The 21,765-nt window shown below is 35.6% G+C and overlaps 2 protein-coding genes across 4 annotated transcripts; one reads left to right on the top strand and one right to left on the bottom strand.

Moving 5' to 3' along the window:
- Positions 1–6,928: 6,928 nt before the first annotated feature.
- LOC141622845 (serine/threonine-protein kinase Nek5-like) lies at positions 6,929–13,745 on the top strand. Of its 2 annotated transcripts, none has more exons than XM_074438865.1 (14): positions 6,929–7,333; positions 7,442–7,508; positions 8,141–8,206; positions 8,303–8,349; positions 8,462–8,507; positions 8,613–8,693; positions 8,788–8,830; positions 8,926–8,975; positions 9,254–9,335; positions 9,415–9,464; positions 10,196–10,269; positions 10,685–10,736; positions 10,819–11,436; positions 11,775–13,745. In XM_074438865.1, the coding sequence occupies exons 1-14, from the start codon at positions 7,236–7,238 to the stop codon at positions 13,464–13,466; spliced, it is 3,066 nt and encodes a 1,021-aa protein (XP_074294966.1). In that variant the 5' UTR covers positions 6,929–7,235; the 3' UTR covers positions 13,467–13,745. The 2 variants fall into 2 exon arrangements, with proteins under 2 accessions (XP_074294966.1, XP_074294965.1); XM_074438864.1 differs by having other exon boundaries at positions 6,930–7,333; positions 11,778–13,745.
- Positions 13,746–15,337: 1,592 nt separating this feature from the next.
- Positions 15,338–21,177, bottom strand: LOC141622844 (uncharacterized). Of its 2 annotated transcripts, none has more exons than XM_074438862.1 (4): positions 19,136–21,177; positions 16,801–17,669; positions 16,035–16,240; positions 15,338–15,945 (listed from the first exon to the last, which is right to left on the bottom strand). In XM_074438862.1, the coding sequence occupies exon 1, from the start codon at positions 20,991–20,993 to the stop codon at positions 19,209–19,211; it is 1,785 nt and encodes a 594-aa protein (XP_074294963.1). In that variant the 5' UTR covers positions 20,994–21,177; the 3' UTR covers positions 15,338–15,945; positions 16,035–16,240; positions 16,801–17,669; positions 19,136–19,208. The 2 variants fall into 2 exon arrangements, with proteins under 2 accessions (XP_074294963.1, XP_074294964.1); XM_074438863.1 differs by having other exon boundaries at positions 16,813–17,669.
- Positions 21,178–21,765: the final 588 nt, after the last annotated feature.

Here is a 21,765-nt window from a genome sequence, read left to right as displayed (position 1 = left end):
CATAAGCTTGCGACGCGTCGTAAATGAGAAATTGTAAGGATGAAATCGGTGTTTTTAATCCTAAGACCGACGTTAATCATCAAACGAGCTAATTAAATATTTGAGTTTTTACATACTTTTCCTACTTGGTATTGTCACAATGTCTAGTTTTGAGTTTAAGACGGATACGTCCCTCTTGAAGAAAAATTTTTGACAACATTAAATTATAGGTTCAAATTAGAACCCCTTGGTGATCTTATTCGCCGTCAGTAAATCTTGCATAAAAACATTTTAAGTGTTCAAACCTAACACAACCTTATTTTATTTTATACTTATTAGTATGTTGTAACTTTTAATTATCGTCTTAAACGAGAATATGTGGTTCTTCAGTAATGTTAATTTAGGTGTCATCTTCCAAAATATTCCATGCAAATTATTTGTATAGTAACGTGCATTTGTTATTACTTAAATTCCAATCATTACGGGGTGACCTTTTTCCAGCTGTTCATATCTGAGATTATGATATGTGATCTGCTCTTTTAAATAGAACAGTAGTTTAGTGGTGAATTTACTGTTTTACATTTTGTTGCCTAGCTAAATTTTACATGGCCATTAATCACTCCACGAGTTAAAAATCTTATTTTACAATTTAATATTTCTCCAAATATCATGTCAAATCAAAATTATAATTATAATTATAGTGATTATACTACGGAGTAGTTCACATAAGATTTAATTTAAAAAATTTGTATGTGGGACAAAATGTATTAGGTTATTTCGTGAATATGACTAGATACTTTAACTAAGTTTATTATAAGCATACAAGCGAGTATACGATAGTTGCGAACACAAGTTAGTTAATAATTTTGTAATGGCAATTCTAAGGCAAAGATATCTTACGTAAAATGGACTTTAGAAAAACTTAAATACTCCGTATATAAAAGATATATATTAAGATGATCACAGTAGACAAAATTCTCATCTAATCGAAAAATTAGAAATACAAAAATATTTAAATCACAAATTCTAGATTATCTTGTACAAAACTCGTTATAGTACCGGCTAATTAGGGCAGAGCAAAAAATCCGATTATCCAAACTGATCCGATATCTGATCCGTATCCGATCCGAATGTTTGGATATCCGATCCGAAAGTTAAGTTTGGTTTGGATATCTGATCCGAAATCTTTGGTTTTGGTTTGGATATGGATATTAGAATTAAAACATTTGGATATCCGATCCGATCCGAAACTATAGTTTTCTAGTATAATTTCGAGAAAATAAAATTTTATTTGATATAACAACTTAATTAATGTTTAAAATATTAGTATTATAGAAATACCTAGGTGGTACTTAAATTTTATGTCGAGAACATTGGAATAAGAATACTAAAAAAAATCATCATGTAAGATTATGAATATAATCGTGTTTCAAACTTAATTTTAAAGTAAATTCAAAAGTATGGATATCCGATGGATATCCGCATCCGATCCGATTATTTTGGATACCCGAATATTGGATATCCGAAACATTTGGTTTGGATATTGGATATCTAATTTCAGGATTTTTAATATGGATATCCGATCCGGACTAACACTTTGAATCAAATACCCGATCCATACTCTGCCCTACTGCTAATAGTACGTAGCACAAACTTTGACATTTGAAATGTACAAATTGGCATTTCTTGAGGTGAACTATCCAATGACGCAAAACTCCACAAATTTCCTTTCTTTGTGTTTTGGGAGTTTGCGAATTCTCGCTAATTCATGGTTTTGTAGTCAGTAAAACCTATTATTTACAATAAACCTGATGACTATCAGACAAAAAATAGAATTTGTGTTGGAGTATTATTATTAACGCAAATTCTTATTAAAACGACAATATCCGTCTTAAACTGAAAACGGATTAACTATGGTAGATGACACACAAAAATGAGAATTCTCGCTAATTCACTTTTTTTACTACTGCCGTTTAAGCTCGTCTTAAGATACCATATTGTTAACACGCATGTGATCAACTCGCGAGTTGAAAATTAAAATTATTAGTATGTAGGTGCCAAATAATATAATAATAATAATAATAATAATAATAATAATAATGCTGTGAAAGCAAATGCATGTGCAACACACATGGTTAGAGCAATAACACAGTTCATAACCTGACAGTATCATAAGTTACATAGCTCTCAACCCTAAATAATAATGCATATTATTGAAGTTATGCTATTGTCTTGATTAGCTTTAACAAAGATACCATGCATACGTATCACGAAAGTATATCATTGTTACGTTATTGTTTGTGTTCAATTTGAGCTTCAATTAATTCATGAGGACTGATTTCAATAAATCCAATATCAATGCAAGACTTATTTGATGATTGATTGGGATTATTGAACTACTTCGTATGTATTCTGTGTTACGGTCTAGATTAGGTCACAATACATTGCGCAAATAGTACCAATCTCAAAACATCACTTTGAGTGACACATTTTTAAATCTAAATTAAATAAGTGCGTTAATTGTTAAGAATATATACAGATAATACGTATGTTTGTGGGTGATTTCTTACCCTCGGTTACAAGAGTATTATTCTTGTGAGGCAAATAAATTAATCGGTTCTCACCTATAGTTTAATTAGTAAATAGTTCCTTGTCACATATAACATACGAAAAAACATATTGACAAATTGACAATAACATAAGGAAATGTATAATACAATGGACATATATAATTAATGAAATAGGCCATGGTATGCATAAATGCCATGCACAAGTAGTTTTCTCCATTGATAATATAAGTACATCTGAATTTAATAAGTTATACGTAAATTGTTCATAGACAAATAAAAGAAAGTACTAATCATTATTATCATTATCATTATTGTTTTTTTTTTTTTACGAATCATTATCATTATTGTTGGTAACGCATAAACATTCATTAATTAAACAACAAAAAAGAGAGAGATGAACAAAGTAGTCATAGTGGTTGAGATATGGGACCTAAAATTACATCTAATCTAGCTTAACCATTTCTCTAATCTCCTAACTCCTAAATCCTAACCACGACTCATCTCAACAATAGATTGAAAATAATGCAAATTAATTAAATTTCAAATAAATATTCATTCTTAAATTCAATAAAGCCTACGGCAGAAAGTGTGGGTTTCTTTGTTTCATTTTCGTTTCTCACCTTGTGTCTCACATCTCTTCTTTCATACATAGGCATTAATCGCTATTAAATGTTGTATCACAATATAAAGGTAATTGTAGTGGAATACAAGATGAGACACGAAAATATAACCGAGGACTTCATAATAAACATTAATAATGGAGAAGATTTTTTTTATAGTGTGATATTAAGGGCACAAAATCTCATTGAAGACGGCACGTATCTGTCACTTTGGAGTGACGGATACCATTTCCTCTCACAAATGACCCAAATAGAGGAGAGAGGGAAGCACATGGGGGTGCCCCACCTTGTCCCCCCTATCCGTTTTGTGAGTGGCATTACCCGTCACTTGCTCCGACCCGTCTTCAGCAAGACTAACTGTATTAAGAGTGTGCAAATTTTTATAGTGTGATGCTCCCTCCATTTTTTAATATATGACGTTTTGCTTTTTCGAGGCGAGCCTTTGACTTTAATATCTACAAAAATATATTTGGTAAAAAATTATAAAAATTATACCATTAAATTCCTTATGAAAAACTCTTTCATATGAGTATACATATCACTATATTTAAACATATAATTTGAGAGATATTGAAGAGAGAAGTGTGTATCTCGAAATGTGAGAAAGTCATATATAGAAAAATAGAGGGAGTATTAAGGGTGTTCAATGGTCAGGTCCACAATCAATTTAGTCTGGTCCATAACCGGATTAAAGACCGAAATAACCTAAATTTGTTGGACCATAAATTGTGTTCGGTCTGCTTTTGTCTTCATTCAGGACCCATGATTAAACAACCTTATGTGAGACGATCTTAATTTTACTGTATTAGTTACATTATGATATAAAAAGTAATCCCTTCATTCCTACCCAAATACACCATTTCTTTTACATATTTGTCAATGCACAAATTGCAATGTAAATATCGATTTTTAGTTTGAGATAATACATCCGATGTATGTTCCTTTTCCCTTAAACATAACCCTAAGAGCATCCGCAAAGGCAAACTTTTACCTCCTCATATGCTCTCTCTCTCATCATATGGAGCTAAGGGTGTAAACGAGTCGTGTCGAGCCCGAGCTTGGCCTTGCTCGACTTGTGCTCAAGAACCAAAACCCGATGTCGAGCTTGAAAAATTGTGTTCGTTATAACGCTTTCGAGCTTTAATGCGAGTTCTAGCCCAAATCTAGTCTATATAAAATTATTTATTTTATATTTTTTTCTTTCGATATTTTCAATAATAAAGCTCGAAGGCTATATGTAAAAATATTTGGCAAATCAGCGAGACATTTGATATGTGATACAAAGATACCGTGATAAAATACTTTATAAAATATGAGCAATATTTTATGTAATTACACAAGTTCGAGCTGCTGCGAGCTTTTCGAGTCGAGCCAACCTTTGTTAGGCTTGATTCGTTAAGCTCTCGAGTCGAGCCCAAGCCCAAGCCAAGCTCGCACGAGTCGAGCTTTTACCGAGCCGATCTCGAGTTGCTCACGAGCTGTCTCGTCTCATTAACACCCTTATATGAAGCACCCCATCACTGCATCAACCTCCCCATTATACGAGGTTCCTCTGCTTTTAGAGGAGGTCTCCAAGAAAAAGTAAAGCATTTTTGGTGTTTTTTTGAGGAGGTTTCCATAATGTTTTTGGTAAATCAATATTATTGGGAAACTCTATTGTTGCATAGATGTAGATAAAAATTGAGAAGGGTAGATGGAAAAATCGATGGAAAATTAGGTGGACAAATAAGATAATTAAGGAGAGACAAATTTTGGGGAGCCGTCCCATCTTCTATTTACTAAATGAATAGGCGAAACTCCAACTTTTCCCGCCTAAAATATTTCCTAGAATATTGCTTGGTATTTTTAGCATATACTATATGTGTGGACATGATAAGTTATAAATGGATATTATTTATAACATTTAATATTTCACATTCTGCACAAATTTATCCCCGATCTTTTTAGGATAAAGAAATTCTTTTTTTTTTTTAAAGAACTTATTGATAAAAATTTATTGACTTTTTATGATAAGAAGTTGCGGCTAAAAAATACGGTATTGGTAAATATTTGTTTAAATTCATTGACTTTTTATGATGAAAATTTGCAGCTAAAAAATATGTTATATTAGTAAATATTTGTAAATTAACATCATTAATTTCCCGGTAAAAAAAAAAATACTCATTTTATTACTTCTTACAATCTAAACTTTTATTTATTTCTCTAATCAAGACACATTAAGAAGAAACACGAAAAATAGTACCAATATCAATGCAAGACTTATTTGATGATTGATTGGGATTATTGAACTACTTCGTGTGTATTCTGTGTTACGATCTAGATTAGGTCACGATACATTGCGCAAATAGTACCAATCTCAAAACATCACTTTGAATGACAAATTTTTAAATCTAAATTAAATAAGTGCGTTAATTGTTAAGAATATATACAGATAATACGTATGTTTGTGGGTGAATTCTTACGCTCAGTTACAAGAGTATTATTCTTGTGAGGCAAATAAATTAATCGGTTCTCACATATAGTTTAATTAGTAAATAGTTCCTCGTCACATATAAAATACGAAAAAACATATTGACAAATCGACAATAACATAAGGAAATGTATAATACAATGGACATATATAGTGAAACACAAAATCTCATTTGTGACGGCACGTATCCGTCACTTTGGAGTGACGGATACCATTTTCCCTCACAAATGGCCCAAATAGAGGAGAGAGGGAAGCACATGAAGTTGCCCCCACCTTGTCCCCCCTATCCGTTTTGTGAGTGGCATTATCCGTCACTTGCTCCGACCCGTCTTCACAAAGACTAATTGATAATGAAATAGGCCATGGTATGCATAAATGCCATGCACAAGCAGTTTTCTCCATTGATAATATAAGTACAACTGAATTTAATAAGTTATACGTAAATTGTTCATAGACAAATAAAAGAAAGTACTAATCATTATTATCATTATCATTATTATTATTATTTTTTACAAATCATTATTATTATTGTTGGTAACGCATAAACATTCATTAATTAAACAACAAAAAAGAGAGAGATGAACAAAGTAGTCATAGTGGTTGAGATATGGGGCCTAAAATTACATCTAATCTAGCTTAACCGTTTCTCTAATCTCCTAACTCCTAAATCCTAACCACGACTCATCTCAACAATAGATTGAAAATTATGCAAATTAATTAAATTTCAAATAAAAATTCATTCTTAAATTCAATAAAGCAACGGCAGTTTATAACATTTAATATTTCACATTCTGCACAAATTTATCCCCGATCTTTTTAGGATAAGGAAATTCTTTTTTTTAAAGAACTTATTGATAAAAATTTATTGACTTTTTATGATAAGAAGTTGCGGCTAAGAAGTTTAAATTCATTGACTTTTTATGATGAAAATTTGCAGGTAAAAAATATGTTATATTAGTAAATATTTGTAAATTAACATCATTAATTTCTCGGTAAAAACAAAAAAAAATTTAAAAAAATACTCATTTTATTACTTCTTACAATTTAAACTTTTATTTATTTCTCTAATCAAGATATATCAAGGATAAACATGAAAAATCAGTGGATTGTCAATTTAAATTCTATAAATAATACACTAAAAAAGTAAAATTCTATAAATACAGTGCATATATTGCACGAGGTCTATGTTAGTAACTCTATAAATATCGCGCATTTATTGCACAAGATCTAAACTAGTTACGGATTATCTGAGAGCTGTATTTAACCTTAGCCATTTAAATAACTGACCTCAGTAGAAACGAGAAGACTGTCCGTAAAACACTAGAGAGAGAGAGAGAGAGAGAGAGAGAGAGAGAGAGAGAGTTGACCGCCATGTGAAGTGCAAGCACATTGTCGATTATCCAAAAATTTAATCAAATTTATTAATTAATCTCTTGCATTTGCTCTAAATTCAATTCAATCACAAACTCCTGAACTATTCAGTTCACAAATCACAATTTGATACTCAATTGATCGATTACTACAACTAACCCGTTCGCTTGCGGTAATTTTAACAATAGATGAAGAATTGATTGTTGTTTTTCTGAAGATCTGAAAATGGAGTCAAGAATGGATCAATACGAAATAATGGAGCAAATTGGGCGTGGTGCATTTGGTGCTGCTATTCTTGTTAATCATAAAATCGAGAAGAAAAAGTAATTCTTCTTAAATTTAGTTTTTTAGTTATTTGCAATTCATAATCATTTTAATTGTTAATAATTTTAATTTTGATTTGATTTGATTTTGAAATTGAATGTGTGTAGATATGTGTTGAAGAAGATTAGACTTGCGCGACAGACGGAACGGTGTCGTCGATCTGCTCATCAAGAGGTAATTTGGTTATAATTATGTTATTCCGACACTTTACTTTGGTCGCGTGTCGTGTGTTTGACACTTGACAGTATGAAATGACACGACGATTCGAGACTAGATTTTAGGGTGAAAGTTTTCGTACTGAGTAACAGTATTTGAGACGGTGTTATGTCCGACACTGGCAGCTGAGTCGGAGTAACATAGATTTCTGTTTAGATGGTACTGGTCCTATGGACACTGGCAGCTGAGTCGGAGTAACATAGATTACAATTTAGATGGAACTGATCCTGTGGATACTGGCAGCTGAATCGGAGTAACATAAAATTACTACTGTTTAAATGGCACTGATCCTGTTAAGTAGACTGTAAAGTAAATGTGGTATTTGATGCAGAAAGCAGAAAACTTAATTGTTTTATTTTGCTAAGTATATTAATTACTCGTATATATATAGTGATTTACGATAATGTAGATGGAACTGATTCTGTGGACACTGGCAACTGAGTCAGAGTAACGTAGATAATATTTACAGTTTAGATGGAACTGATCCTGTTAAGTGAACAGTAAATGTTGTATTTGATGCATAAAGAGGAAAACTTTATTGTTTGATTTTGTTGAGTGTATTAGTTATAATGTGATTTCCGATAATGTAGATGGCACTGATTGCACGTATTCAACATCCGTACATTGTTGAATTTAGAGAAGCATGGGTTGAGAAGGTGAGGATTTTATTTCGTGTTTATTTTTGTTTATTTTTTAATGCTGCTTTTTTTGTGTGTTTATGGAGATGAAAGGTGTGATTTTGTGAAATGCAGGGTTGTTATGTTTGCATAGTCACGGGCTACTGTGAAGGCGGAGATATGTGAGTACATTGCAATTTGTAGTGTTAGGAGAAAAGTTCAAATTTTTCTGTAGAGGTGTATGGATGTTGCTCATGAATTATGTGGTACTGAGGGTGTTTGATTGCATTGTAGGGCTGAGTTGATGAAAAAGTTAAACGGTGCATATTTTCCTGAAGAGGTAATGCTTTTGATTTCTACTCGTTGAGGGTTTGAATTTCCTACATTTTTTAAGGTAATTTGTTTGTTTTTAAATATTTTTGCCTATTGGTATTTGTATGTGCAGAAACTCTGCAAATGGTTTACGCAAATATTATTGGCTGTTGAATATTTGCATTCAAAATTTGTCCTTCATCGGGATCTTAAAGTATGTAAATGACTATGGTTTCAGTTCATTGTATTATATCTTCTCCGGATTCCAAGTGTAAAACTTTTATGGTTATTGTATTAATATTTTGCAGTGTTCGAATATTTTTCTAACAAAAGACCACGATATTCGCCTTGGTGAGTGCTCAAAACTTTTAACTGATGTGCTCTTTGCATTAAAGGGTGTGTATTTTTTCTTTGGATTCTAACAAAAACAGTATGTCGTACTACAGGGGATTTTGGGCTCGCTAAAACTCTTAAAGCAGATGATTTAGCTTCTTCGGTAAGCAGATTCGCTTCGTACAACTTTTCTCATTATTATCCTATTACTCTGCCTTTGTGGTGGTTTATGTATTTTTCCCAGTTTTATAGAGAATTTGTTAGTTAGCAGAGGTGATGAACTTGCATTATAAAGTGTGGATGAAAATTGTGTAATAGTTATCTTTCGTGGCCTCTCTCCCTCCCCGAGCTGGCTTTTAGGAGCGGTTTTTCTTTTTTTTTTTTTTTTTTTACAAGGCAAGACGAAACTGAAACTAATAAGCACCTTCACCTCTGCTTTAGGTGGTTGGAACTCCAAATTACATGTGTCCTGAACTGCTGGCTGACATACCTTATGGCTTCAAATCCGATATTTGGTCCTTAGGTATGCTACGCGTTTTTCTGTTAGACCGTTTTGTGGGATTTTGATCTGTGCGTACAGCTTATTGTCTTGTTTTGGTCAGGTTGCTGTGTGTACGAAATGGCAGCACATAGGCCTGCATTCAAAGCTTTTGTAAGTTTCTTGACTTTTTAACTTACCAAGCTTAATCATGCCATAGAAATTATGAGAAATTATTGTATATGGTTTTGATGTAGAGTTGTAGACATAGGCACAATTGCCTGTAGCTTTGCACCAGTGGCACATTGTCCGGTTTGTCCGCCTCTTCCTTCCTTCGTGCTTTCCGGAAGTTCATCATTCGGAATTCCATTTCAGTTGGATGTCCTATTCTTGTATGAAATTGACTGCATTTGGCTGCGGGAATAGTCTGATATGGTTTAAACCACAAACGGGACTTATTCTAGTGCTTTTTCTTTGATTCTATCAATAGCTGGTAGACTGGGATCCTGGACACGTTACCGTTCTGAGGAGTTTTAGTTAGGCTCTCTTTAAGCTCCACCGCTCCTGGGTGAAGCTCCTGGGTGAAGTTTGAGAAATCAAGAAAAAAAATTTGGATTCAGCGTCATACTCACAAGTCATATTTCGTAGTATTTTATTCAGTATAGTCCCAGACTCCAAGTAGACTTCTGGGCTCATTCTCTTTTTTTTTTGTGTGGAGATTTTTATTCTATTTGATTCGACTTGGTAATCTTGAATATTTAATGTGTAGATTTTTCTCTTCTGTGCCTCTAGTTTTGGAATGTTTTACACTTGTGCCAGTAGATAGAGGACTTGTTCACTCCCATTATTTTTTCTTCTCTCCCTTTTCCATTTATTTGTCTCATTGAAAAATCTCACTTTTTCAGGATATGGCAGGATTGATTAGCAAGATAAATCGATCATCCATGGGTCCCTTACCTTCCTGTTATTCTCCCTCATTGTAAGTCCTGGTGATACTGTCCTTGTGTTAATGTGTTGGCAAGATGTTGCTGTTTCTTCAGTCTTCACAAACATCGATTTTCTTTTTTCTACCCTGATATATGTCAGAGTAGAAAACCAAGCTGTTATTCAGTTAGGTTCAAAATGTTGTTTTCCTTTATGTATGTTGTTACCGCCATCAAGTGGGTGATTATAGCTTACTACATTTGTGGTGCTACATATTTGTGAGCAAATTTTAGTGTAATGAAATGCATGTGATCAACTTGCGAGTTAAAAATTAAACATTTTGGAAGTGACGGTCTATAGTCTTCGTCGTAGCATATTTGCTGTTTGATATTCTTCTTTGTTCATTGCTCATTCATTATTACAAATTGCTGTGTGTGCAACAATATCTTATCTAATCTTTGTACTTGTAGGAAGACAGTTATAAAGGGTATGCTAAGGAAAAATCCTGAGCATCGGCCAAATGTATGGTGTTCTTTTCTCAGATTGGTTTTTGGTATATTAAGCTTTAGAAATTTTTCTGAATAATTCTGTTTTATATGAACAGGCATCGGAAATTTTAAAGCACCCTTACTTGCAGCCTTATGTAAATATATTTCGGCCTTCCAATTCTCCATCTCCTGAGAAACCTTTATTTAGAGCTCGTGAAACACGGAAACCCATGGTTGAAAGCCAAAACAGTAGCAGTTCTTGCAGTGATAAAGATTCAGTATCAACTGATAAAAACATACCAGTCTTGGTTTATTCTGAGAGCAAGGCCACTGAGACTGATATATTTTCTGATGATGAATTCGATTATGAAGATCCGCCTCAAAACAATGAACAGCCCTGTGCTGATGAGTATGTGACTGATGTGCATGAACAGGTCATGAAACCTTTCTCTGATGAGCCGAAGCCCAATACTGAAGTAAAGCAACCCAAAACAATAAAAGGTATTCTCATGACTCTGAAGGAAGGCAAAACTAGAGAAAACAGTTCTCCAATGAGAAATAATGGAGCAAGAGTTACCCAAAGATCTAATGTCGAAGCTTCACCTAAAGTCCCCAAGCCCACTATAGTTCCTCCCACTGTCAAACCTTCTGCTAATTTCCAAGCAATTGTTCCGCCAAAGACAAGTCCTGACTCTGTGAAAAGAGCTTATGGATCCCCTTCTCTGAAACATCAAGTAAGCATGATTTATTTTTTCTATATCAATGCTTATTCGGATCTAATGGGGCCCAGACTCACTATTTATCTTCAAGAATATGATGGAATAATGCAAAATGAATTTTTAAACTTTGTGAAAGGTATAATGCCAATGCATTATATGATGTGATTAGTAGAATGTCAGTGCATTCTATGTTGCGATTATTATTATGGATTGAATCAACAAATGAGTCTGGCTTACGTACATCCGAGTTCCTTGCCATAGGCAGTTTCCTTTTTGGCACCCGCATAGTGTTGGTGTACCGACGTTTGTTTGCTCATTTACTCTTCTGAAATTTGATTAATAATATGTTTTAGCAGTTGGCTGTCATTGAATACTTTCCGAAGACTAGACCTAGACATGATGTCATTCCTTCTCCTACGAATACCAAACAAGTTGCTGAAGATGGAATTGCAGCCAAGTCAAGGCAAAAAACCCCGCCTTCCAACCTGTTAAGACGGTCCTCATTTCCGGGGAGAATAAGACCAGCTGGATCTGATGTTCCTGCTCCAACTAATAATTCGTGTAAGGTTGATCAATGTGAGATGGCTCAAGAGTCTGAGAGCAATGGTTTGGCAAGCAGGAGTCCTCCAACCTATGCTACTCGTGAAGCAAAGCAAGAAACAACTAAGGGTTCACGTGTCTCTCCAAGACCAACACGAGGTGATAGTAGCAATTCTGCCTCGTCATCCATGTCTATGCAGGCATTTGAACTAAGCGATGACGCAACAACTCCTCTTCAAAGCCCATCCGAAAAGGCTAGTCGTGGGTATGAGCCAGAGAGTCACTTTAAACAGTGTGACCCTAAGACGCCTGAAAATAGTTCAAGCAAAGCTAATCATTATCAGGATACAATCGCACATGACAAACTCTTTGAATCGCCACAGCCAAGCAGTGCTGCTTCTTATATCTACCCTGAGATCCCTGAAAATAGCTCTGGTAAGAATATCGACCATGGATTAAAATCAAATCGGCCAAGCAGTGCATCATCTTCTCACTCGTACCACGAAATGCCTGAAAACGTCACTGGAAAATTTCACACTCATGGCGAGACATTTTCCTTTACTTGCGGTTCTCATTCTATGACACTTACAGATTTACCCAGAGATAGCCCTTCTGTTGTCGGTCCTTCCTCAGACGTGGAGGTTACCCGAGAATGTCAGAATGTTGGTTCTACTTCTAGTACAGAAAATATAAACATGGAAGCTCATTCTTTGTCGAAGCTGCCATTTAGGGTTTCTGAGGAAAGATCTATATGTAAGGATTACTCTTCTGCCAGCAGATCCAATCGTAGATCTGATATATTCCCTTGCTCGAATCCTGTCTCTCCATCTGGCGATGAAGACAAGTTCACTGTAAAAGAATTCTTATCAATAGAAAGCGAAAAGGTGGATCCACATGTTTTGGAATTTTCCGCCAGAAAGAGTTTTCAGGCAGAAAATGCATTTGTCTTACAGAATACATCAGTCGGAAAAGCTGTCTCACCCAGTATTGCTCCGGTTTTTGATGATGTTATGAATGTCAGTGAGCAAAGTAATTTCCACACCAGAAAAGAACAAACAGTAATCGAAACTGTGAAGAGGAACATGGATGTCAGTGTTCTTAACACTGTAGTCAAAGATAATCCCGCAGAGATTTGCACGACTGTTCCAGCCTCTGTGATGCCATCAAATGGCATTTCTGGGAGTGCTGAACCTGAAAAGCCTGACGTCAAAAGTACGGGACCTGCCATGGATGATGTAGCACAAGCGGGACCCCAGTCTTCGTCGAAAGAAGGAGACAATCCATTTATGGAAGTCATGGATGTCAAGTCATTCCGACAGAGGGCAGAGGCACTTGAGGGTCTCCTAGAGTTGTCAGCCGAGTTATTGGAGCAAGACAGACTGGGAGAGCTTGCAGTTGTGTTAAAGCCGTTTGGCAAAAATAAAGTTTCTCCAAGAGAGACCGCCATTTGGCTTGCCAGGAGTCTTAAAGGTATGATGTTTGAGGATTCTTCTCGCACTTCATAAAATTTGCCCGACAGTCCTGCAGGTAAGTTCACGTATTGTGTCCATAGTTTCCGTTCACATTTTAGTAAATTCGTAGCTAATTCATGTTCTATTTGTGGAAATTTTGGACTGAAGAATTGACAACTTTTTTTTTAGCATTCTTTGGATACGGAATGTTGTACATAGTGGTGGCAAGGATACAATAACTGTGTTTTATTATGAACAATTAGGCCAATTTATGCTGTAAACTTATAGCAGCACATTAAATTATAAATAAAATTTTCATACAAATTCCTGTCATCCCTAAAGCTTAACTTAGAAATCCATTGCACGGAGGCGCCATGTTTCAACTCCATTGGGTCACTACTATAGCTTATGAGTGCAAGGATCAGTCTGTGCGCCCTTGTCGGTCAATAATGCACTGTCATCGATCACGTTTCACCGGGGCCATCTCAATGATTTTGGGGGATCCACGCGGAATTAGACAATTATGGCCTCCAGTTCTATTTAAAATAGTCTATACATAAAATTGTAGATTTGCTGGAGAATTTGGCTCATTTTCATACCTTGAAAGAGATTCGAGCTATGTTAGAAGATCCGACTTGGAAGGTGGAAGTCCCATCATATTTATCGAGAAGTAAATTCGAGTGCAGATTGGTTGGCTAATCTTGGCATTGATCTGGAAGGAAAGATTGAGGTGTGGGAGGATCCCCCCTCAAGGTTATTTCACCTCATCCTCATGCTTGATGTTGGAGGAGTTTCGTGGCCTCGCGTGATTCCTTTTGCTTAAATAACAGTCAATCTTGCTTAAGGCCGTCTTACCTTGAGACGTCTCACAACCTTTTTCTATCTCCACTTCTAGTTAAGACAGTCTCAACTGAGAATTGGTGTAAAAATAAAAATTAGACGCTCCAGAAAAGTTTTTTTTTTTTTTTTTTTTGTCAAGTACGGCTGAACAATAGAGATTCTGCGTATTATACAATTCTGCAAACTTTTCATATAAAAATTAAATGATTGCAATCCAGGTGGTATTGAAGATTGACAACCACCCAAACCCGAACAAGATCCACGGATCTCGTCATTAGGATTAGAACATAAAGCAATACAATACAGCCAGCCCTGAAAATGTAGGCATTGTTCTTTTCTGATTGTATCCCACCAGACATAAATATATGCATAATAATCACATCCAACAACAGTAAGCTTGTTTGTGAGTAACTGAATGGTGAGGCATATATGTCGAAACTCGACCCACTTTGGGAAATGATATTCCCCTGGGAATCATAACAGGTTGAGGCTATCAATTGAGCGTCATCACTGTCATCCCCGTCATTATCATAATAATCATAATCCTCGGGAATCTTACAATTACCTGAAAAACAACTACACACTTGCTTAAGAGACATAGATTTAAAAGAAACTGACGGAATACAGTTGGAGAAATATGGCTATTGTAACAGCCAAACACGTACCCTTAGCAATGTTCATAGTAGTACGAGGATTATAGCCCAGCCACCTTTGAGAGATCATATTTAAGCAAAATTGACAATTTACTCAACTGATATTGTACCACAAAAACCATTAGAAGACTACGCATCTTCAACTCCGTTCTAGTCAAGGATCCAAGAAAAACACAACAAACAAACATCAATGGACTCAAAACCTCAAGTAAGAACTAGAAACATTCCAAAATTTAACAAAATAACATTAAATGGCTAAATTCTCACATAAAACAACTGAATTTCACAGCAAAAATCGATACCGATACAATTGACTGACCATAAACCCACTTATTTCGAATATATATCACCTAAATATCAAGGCAAAATAAGCCAATGAATTAACCATTTACCCAACAAATGCAACCAAAACCAATTAAAATACAGTAAAGCTATATAAAAAGAGTTAAACTGAAGAAAACAATTACTACGAAATAATCTGGGATACAATTACAACCGATTCAAATGAACTTGTTTGGAGGACTATTAAAAATTCATATAGCTACCCTCAATTGCGCCCCTAGTTTACATAACCCTAACACCAAAAATTACATACCTATTATTGATATAGGAGTGGTCCGTCCAGGTCTGGCAAAGTCCATCGAGTTGTGGGCATGTCGAGTTCTGAAGCGTCGTGGTGACATTTGGCGAGGTCAGGCTTGACTTTGTGTGTGTGTTGAGGTGCAATCAAGAGGGGATAGTTGTGACTTGTGTTGAGGAGCCGTTAAGAGGACAATTACAACTATAATCCCCAAGCTATAGACATCGCCTTCATCAGCTTCGTTCTTTAAGTATACAGAAGATCAACAAACAGTCTATTAAACAAGCCACCCTTAAGATGGGTATATCAGCATGCTTCATAACCATCCTGATTGCAGCTTCAGATAAAAAAGATCATGTTTCGTTCTTTTAATATCATAGCAGGCAAATTCTCGCAGAAGTTCTCTTCAAGTAGTCAATTTGTGCACTAGTGGTACTCATCAATGTCTCAATACTGCACTCTGAAAACAAAATAACCCATAACTATAAATTAAAGTAATTGAAACATAGTGATGATGTAGCATAAGCAAAACCAGAGAGGGAGAGAGACCTGAACAGAACATCCAAAAAGACGTAAGGTGGAACGAGTCCATGGAATATGATTGTTGAGATAATCAAACCATTTCCATGCTGCTCATCATCTGATGTTGCCAGTAAATTTTGATTACATTGAATATATGGAGCCAAATCACTCACCCAAACCCAAACTCAAACTCAAACCGTATCATATGATGTTGCATTATAAGCACGAAGGGCCTGATCCAAACAACATCAATTCTATTAGTATGCCACTGATTTAATAGTCGAAAACTCTAAGCCGCGTTTGTTGTGCTAGGTAAATGAGCTGCAAACCTAACATGAGTGCAGATCACTCATGAAAGATAGTGTTTTAGTATTGATCAAAATCAACCAATAGAATCAAAATAAACTATACAACAAAACAAAATTGCAGTAAGCCAATAAACTTGATTGATAACATGATAGAGACCAAAATCAACCAAGAAGAAGAAAACAAACTACACAACAGCAAATCAAATATGCAGTAAGCCAGTACACCTGATAACATGGAATACATGGTGTCAGATCATTCACCCCCAACAATTGTCAAAGCAAACATCGAATTTACCAAGAACCACACCAAGTTTTTCGCTTGTGATTATTGATTTAAACAAAGCACGGTTTATCAGATAGTGTAACTAAATGCAAACCTGGTCAAAATTTTCAAGTTTTTGTTGATCCAATTCCAAACAACTTAAAACCATTTAAATGAACATAAGATAAACTGTAAATAATAAAAATAAAGGTGTTATTGATACCTAATACTATACCTCCAGTTTCTTGGAGTGTGACGGCCTCAGGTGCACCAGTGGTACTCATCAATGCCTCAATGGTTTCACGATCAAAAGAAGTTGTTAGAATTGAAAAGGGAATGGGTAGGAGCCAAATCATTTTCATAGTTGTTAGAATTGAAAAAGAATACACACTTAAACAGGACTAAAATCAGGAAAGGGAATTTGTGAAAGGAAAAATGAGTGTTGGAGAGGTAAAGACGGAAAAGGAGGAGAGTTACGGTGAACACGAAAACGAGGGATATCAGTAGAGTTTAGGTGAGCAAGAGGGGCATGTGAGGGGCACGAGAGTTACTATTGGGACATCTAGGTAAGGCTAAGTATTTGAAGCCAATGTCCCGAAGATTGAACTGGAGCCAGATAGATTATCTAATCCACATTTGGCCATTTCAACGGAACCTCCCAGTTTACAATTCAAATATCAAAACTCCGAAACTATAAACATCACACTTAACTCCTTCCTTTCACAGTATTTCAGGTCAATATACACCATCCAGGAGTACTACAGATTGCCCATCGTCGATCTTTGATCCTTATACCAAGTCGCCCACGTTCACTAATTTGGCACAAACTGACGCATCAAGTAGGTATACCAGGTGACTAGACATCGCTGTAAAACATTCGCTTTAGGTAAGCATTGTGCATATAAGAAAGTACTGATGAAGGTTTTTGTTCCTCGGTAAGAATGTATAAACCATCACTGACATGCAAGCTTCCAGGCAGCACCCACAATTTCTTGGTGAAATTGTTCCACTAAGCCTCAAACTTCTGCCATCCCATGTTCTTCGTCTTATATTTCTTCTTTGATTGAGCTTGACCCATAAGAATCAGGAACTCTGCAAGAAATTCAGATCTCATAGTAAATAGTAATAGTGCTTGCGAATTGAGGAATTTTTGTTGATATCAGATGCAATGTTAATGGCTTCTTCACTAGACTATAGATATAAAGAATGATCATACTGTGACATCCACCAGTTTAAGATGGTCAATTGTCAATGTATATATTGAAGAATAAAGGCTGTTTTTGAGGACCCAGCAAAGCTTGATAACATAGTTCGATGAACCATTTCATTCACAAGTAGCAAAGGTAACATGAGAAATGTCACCGTCACTAGACTTGCCTCCCCTGCATTATGCATTTGATATGAAATTGATGATATACATCTCATCTATGGTAAATTGGACACACTTTCAATTTTAGTACATGTCGCTGCAACATTCCTTCCAATAAAAGTAATTTGGACACTACAATCTGTGTAAGTGTTGAAATACACAACTGACATTTTGATGGGTTAATAGGTTGGATATAAAGGGAAAAAAACATGTACACAAAAATAAACCCAACCACAATAACATAAACCCAAGGAAACGACAGCGTCGACAGAGACTATCGTTTGAGTTTGAGAAGAAAAGTGTAGACATAAGAGAGGAACACATTTTCCTGTGTTCCAAAAACTACTACAAAGAAAAATCCTAAACTAAAAAAGCTCCTAACTCATGAGATTTCTACTTTATGTTTTTAATATTGTTTAGAACCTAAAGACAAAAGGGTCTCTTTATCAAATATGCATAGCATGACAATCACCTTCCTATGCAGTTATGCATTAAGCACAAACATTCCTTGCACGACATTAAACATTAGTCAGTCACTACAATAAAAAATTTCATTGTAAGGTGCTTTCATGTTTCCGAAATTGTCTCGAGACTCACAAGTCACGGCAATTACAAAATAGCAGTTGGAAAAGAGTGAGGTTATCGACGTAGCTTCCCTCTCGGTCAAAAGCCTCAAAATATCAAACCATCATAACCTCTCACAATTACAAAAGTAAGACATTTACCCTCGGCTTGTAACAAATAACACGGCCTTGTGCGAAAGCTAACAAATATAGCCTTACCAAGACTTGCAACGGAACACAAAATGACTTCAAAACAAGTTGGATAAGTCGCCCACAATATCAAAGTAAATCATCGAAATAATAAAAAGTCAAATCATAGCATACACTAGTTAGCAGAACAATGACAGGCGCAAGCAGCAAAGAAGTAAAAACAATCTCGACTATCATGCTTTTAAGTACAAATGGAAATTAAATAAAATACGAGGGCAAGAAGAGAAAACTTTACACAACGACCAACACAGAACATCAATGGAACATATTAACACAGAAGAAGGAATTTTATGCATGATGCAGTGAAGCATCTTTTTTTTTTTTTTTGCATCTCAGGATTAAAATGATGATGTAGTAAGTATACCAAAAACCAACTCTCCTTGTTACATTTTACGAATATAGAAAAAAATATTTACCCAGAGGACATTATTGTAGTTATGTAACATCCTGGCATCAAATTTCCGAATTAGTTATCTTCAAGTTGACAATTTAGCATCTTCTGGAGAAACTCTCTGGTTTATCATGTGATATATGGTTACAGAACAAAGAAAGAGTGTCAGCATCAGCCTCAAAGCCCTCGTAAACCATTATATCACGGAAACATAATGCATTTCGCAAATCGTTGTTGAAAATGAATCCTCGGATAATTGTATTATAGGTGGTGCCATCAGGAGAGCATCCAATTTGCTTCATTTTGTTAAGGATCCCTCTAGCTTTACTCAAAAGACCATTTTTACATAACCCCCTAATCATTGTATTATAAGTTATATGATCGGGTACCATACCCCTTGATAGGAGAACAGAGACAAGGTTTTCAGTATCTTTAACCCGACCAGCATCATACATGATGTCAATTAGGATAGTGTAGATGACTATATTAGGAGCAATTCCATTAGATTCCATCTCCTTAAGCAATGCTTCCGCTTCATCAAATTGTGCCGTTTTACATAGCCCGTCAAATAAGGCGCCGTAAGTGCAAACACTTGGTTTTATTCCATATGTTTGCATGTCGTTGAACAACTGACGTGCCATTGGGATCCGATTAGATCTACACAGTCCATCTATCAAAGTGCTAAAGGCCACGACATCGGGGGCAATCCCTTGCTCAATCATTTCTTGCATCATGTCAAGGGCTTTGTCAATTCTTTTCAGTTTAACATATCCATTGATCAGAGTACTATAAGTCACAACGTCAGGTTGGCAGTGAGTTTGTACCATTAAATCAAAAACCTCTCTTGCCTTGTCCATTTGGCCACACAAGCAATACCCAACCAATAAAGCATTATAAGTATGTACATCGGGAGCCACACCTTGATCAGTCATTATTTGCATAAGGGCTTGTGCTTCATCGACCATTGTGTCCTTACATTGGATGTGAATCAACATGTTATAAGTAATAACATCAGGTGCAATGTTGCTCTCAGTCATCCCAACCAACATTTCCTTAGCTTCCACCTTATGACCTAGATTGAACATTCCTCGAATCAATGTGTTATAGGTGAACACATTTGGGTAGATGCCCTCGGTTTTCATGGCTGCAAAGAGGTTCAGGGCTTCGGTTATGAGTTTATCTTTGCAGAGACCATGGATAATGGTATTGTACATGATAAGGTCAGGCTTACAACCCGAGGGAGTAGAATTCATTCGGTGGAGGAAATGGAGAGCACGAGCACTGTCCCCGATCCCGCAAAGACCTTTCACCATGGTACAATAGGTAACTATATCTGGCTGAATGCCTAGCTTAACAACAGCTACGTCCAACAACTCAACAGCTTGTGGAAGTTGGTTATTGTGCACAAGGCCGTTAATTATGGTGTTAAACAAAACTAAATCAGATTCAAAGGGATAGCCAAGCTTAACGGACTTAGCAAGGAAAGAATACCCGAAATCAACACGGCCTAAGTGGCAGTAACAATTAGCAAGAATCCTAATAGAACACAAATCGGGTCGGGTACCGGATAAGTCAAGTTTCCTAAAGAGGGAAATGACAGTAGAGTGAGGATGCAGTCGTTTGAGTTTGAGCATTGCCGCTAGTAAACGATTAAAATCGATAATCGACGGTCGACGCACAGGAGATATCATTTGGTGAAATAGATTAATGGGAAATTTGAGATTGGTAAACCCTAATTGACATTGTTCTCTAACATAATCCAGAAACGCTCGAGAATCATCAATAGCAATAGCCTTAAAATGCGCCGAATCGCAGAAATGACGATAATTAAATTGAAAATGAGGTTGAAATGGAAACCCTAATTTAGAAAAAGGGGAAGACATAATTTGCAGAAAAAGGAGAAAGAGAAGAAGAAATGAATACCAGAAAAGTGGAAGTTCACCAAATCGAATCGTAAAAATGGCGAGCGATTTGCAGAAGTGAAGTGATTGTGATTGTGTGACCTATACAACCTGGGCAATGGGGGGGAGTAACAAAAATTCAATCTTTTCAATTACCCACAGTCCCACACAAAATAAAACAAGCATGCTTCTTTGTCTCGGAATTGTTGGTAATTTGTTTACCTTTAATTAAAAAAACTGTCACAAAAAAAATATATAAACCGTAAACAAATGATAAAACGTAGGTGAAACAAAACTGATTACCTGTCATTTGTGAGATCTCGTATTAATATCATTGAAAAACCGTCTCACATAATAAGTAAATTTATAACTCGTAAATCATAATACATATTTTCTTTGGGTGTTGACCATGAGTATCTCTTACCGACAGTAAGGGCAATCTCCTTCGGGATACTAAAAGCATTTTAATGGGTAGACTTCTCCTAAATTTGGCTTTTTCATTCGCAAGGATCATGAATCGAACATCCAACCACTTATTTAAGAGATCACTAGCTTACTTTGGTAAAATTGTACTTGTATTGAGATGGTGGTTTTCCATGAAACATAGGATAACTTAAGTTGTCTTCAAAATTAACACCCATATATAGATGTGCCCACATAATCTAGGGATGTTATCTGGTGATTTTGTGCATTTACCCCGGCACGCTTAAGCCCAGTTTTTTCGACTTAATTATAACTCTCATTCAACTTAGTT

Source organism: Silene latifolia, chromosome X, assembly GCF_048544455.1.
Source record: "Silene latifolia isolate original U9 population chromosome X, ASM4854445v1, whole genome shotgun sequence".
In the NCBI taxonomy this organism is placed as follows: Eukaryota; Viridiplantae; Streptophyta; class Magnoliopsida; order Caryophyllales; family Caryophyllaceae; genus Silene; species Silene latifolia.
Note: the sequence above shows the minus strand (reverse complement) of the source record. Positions and strands in the feature narration are given on the sequence as shown.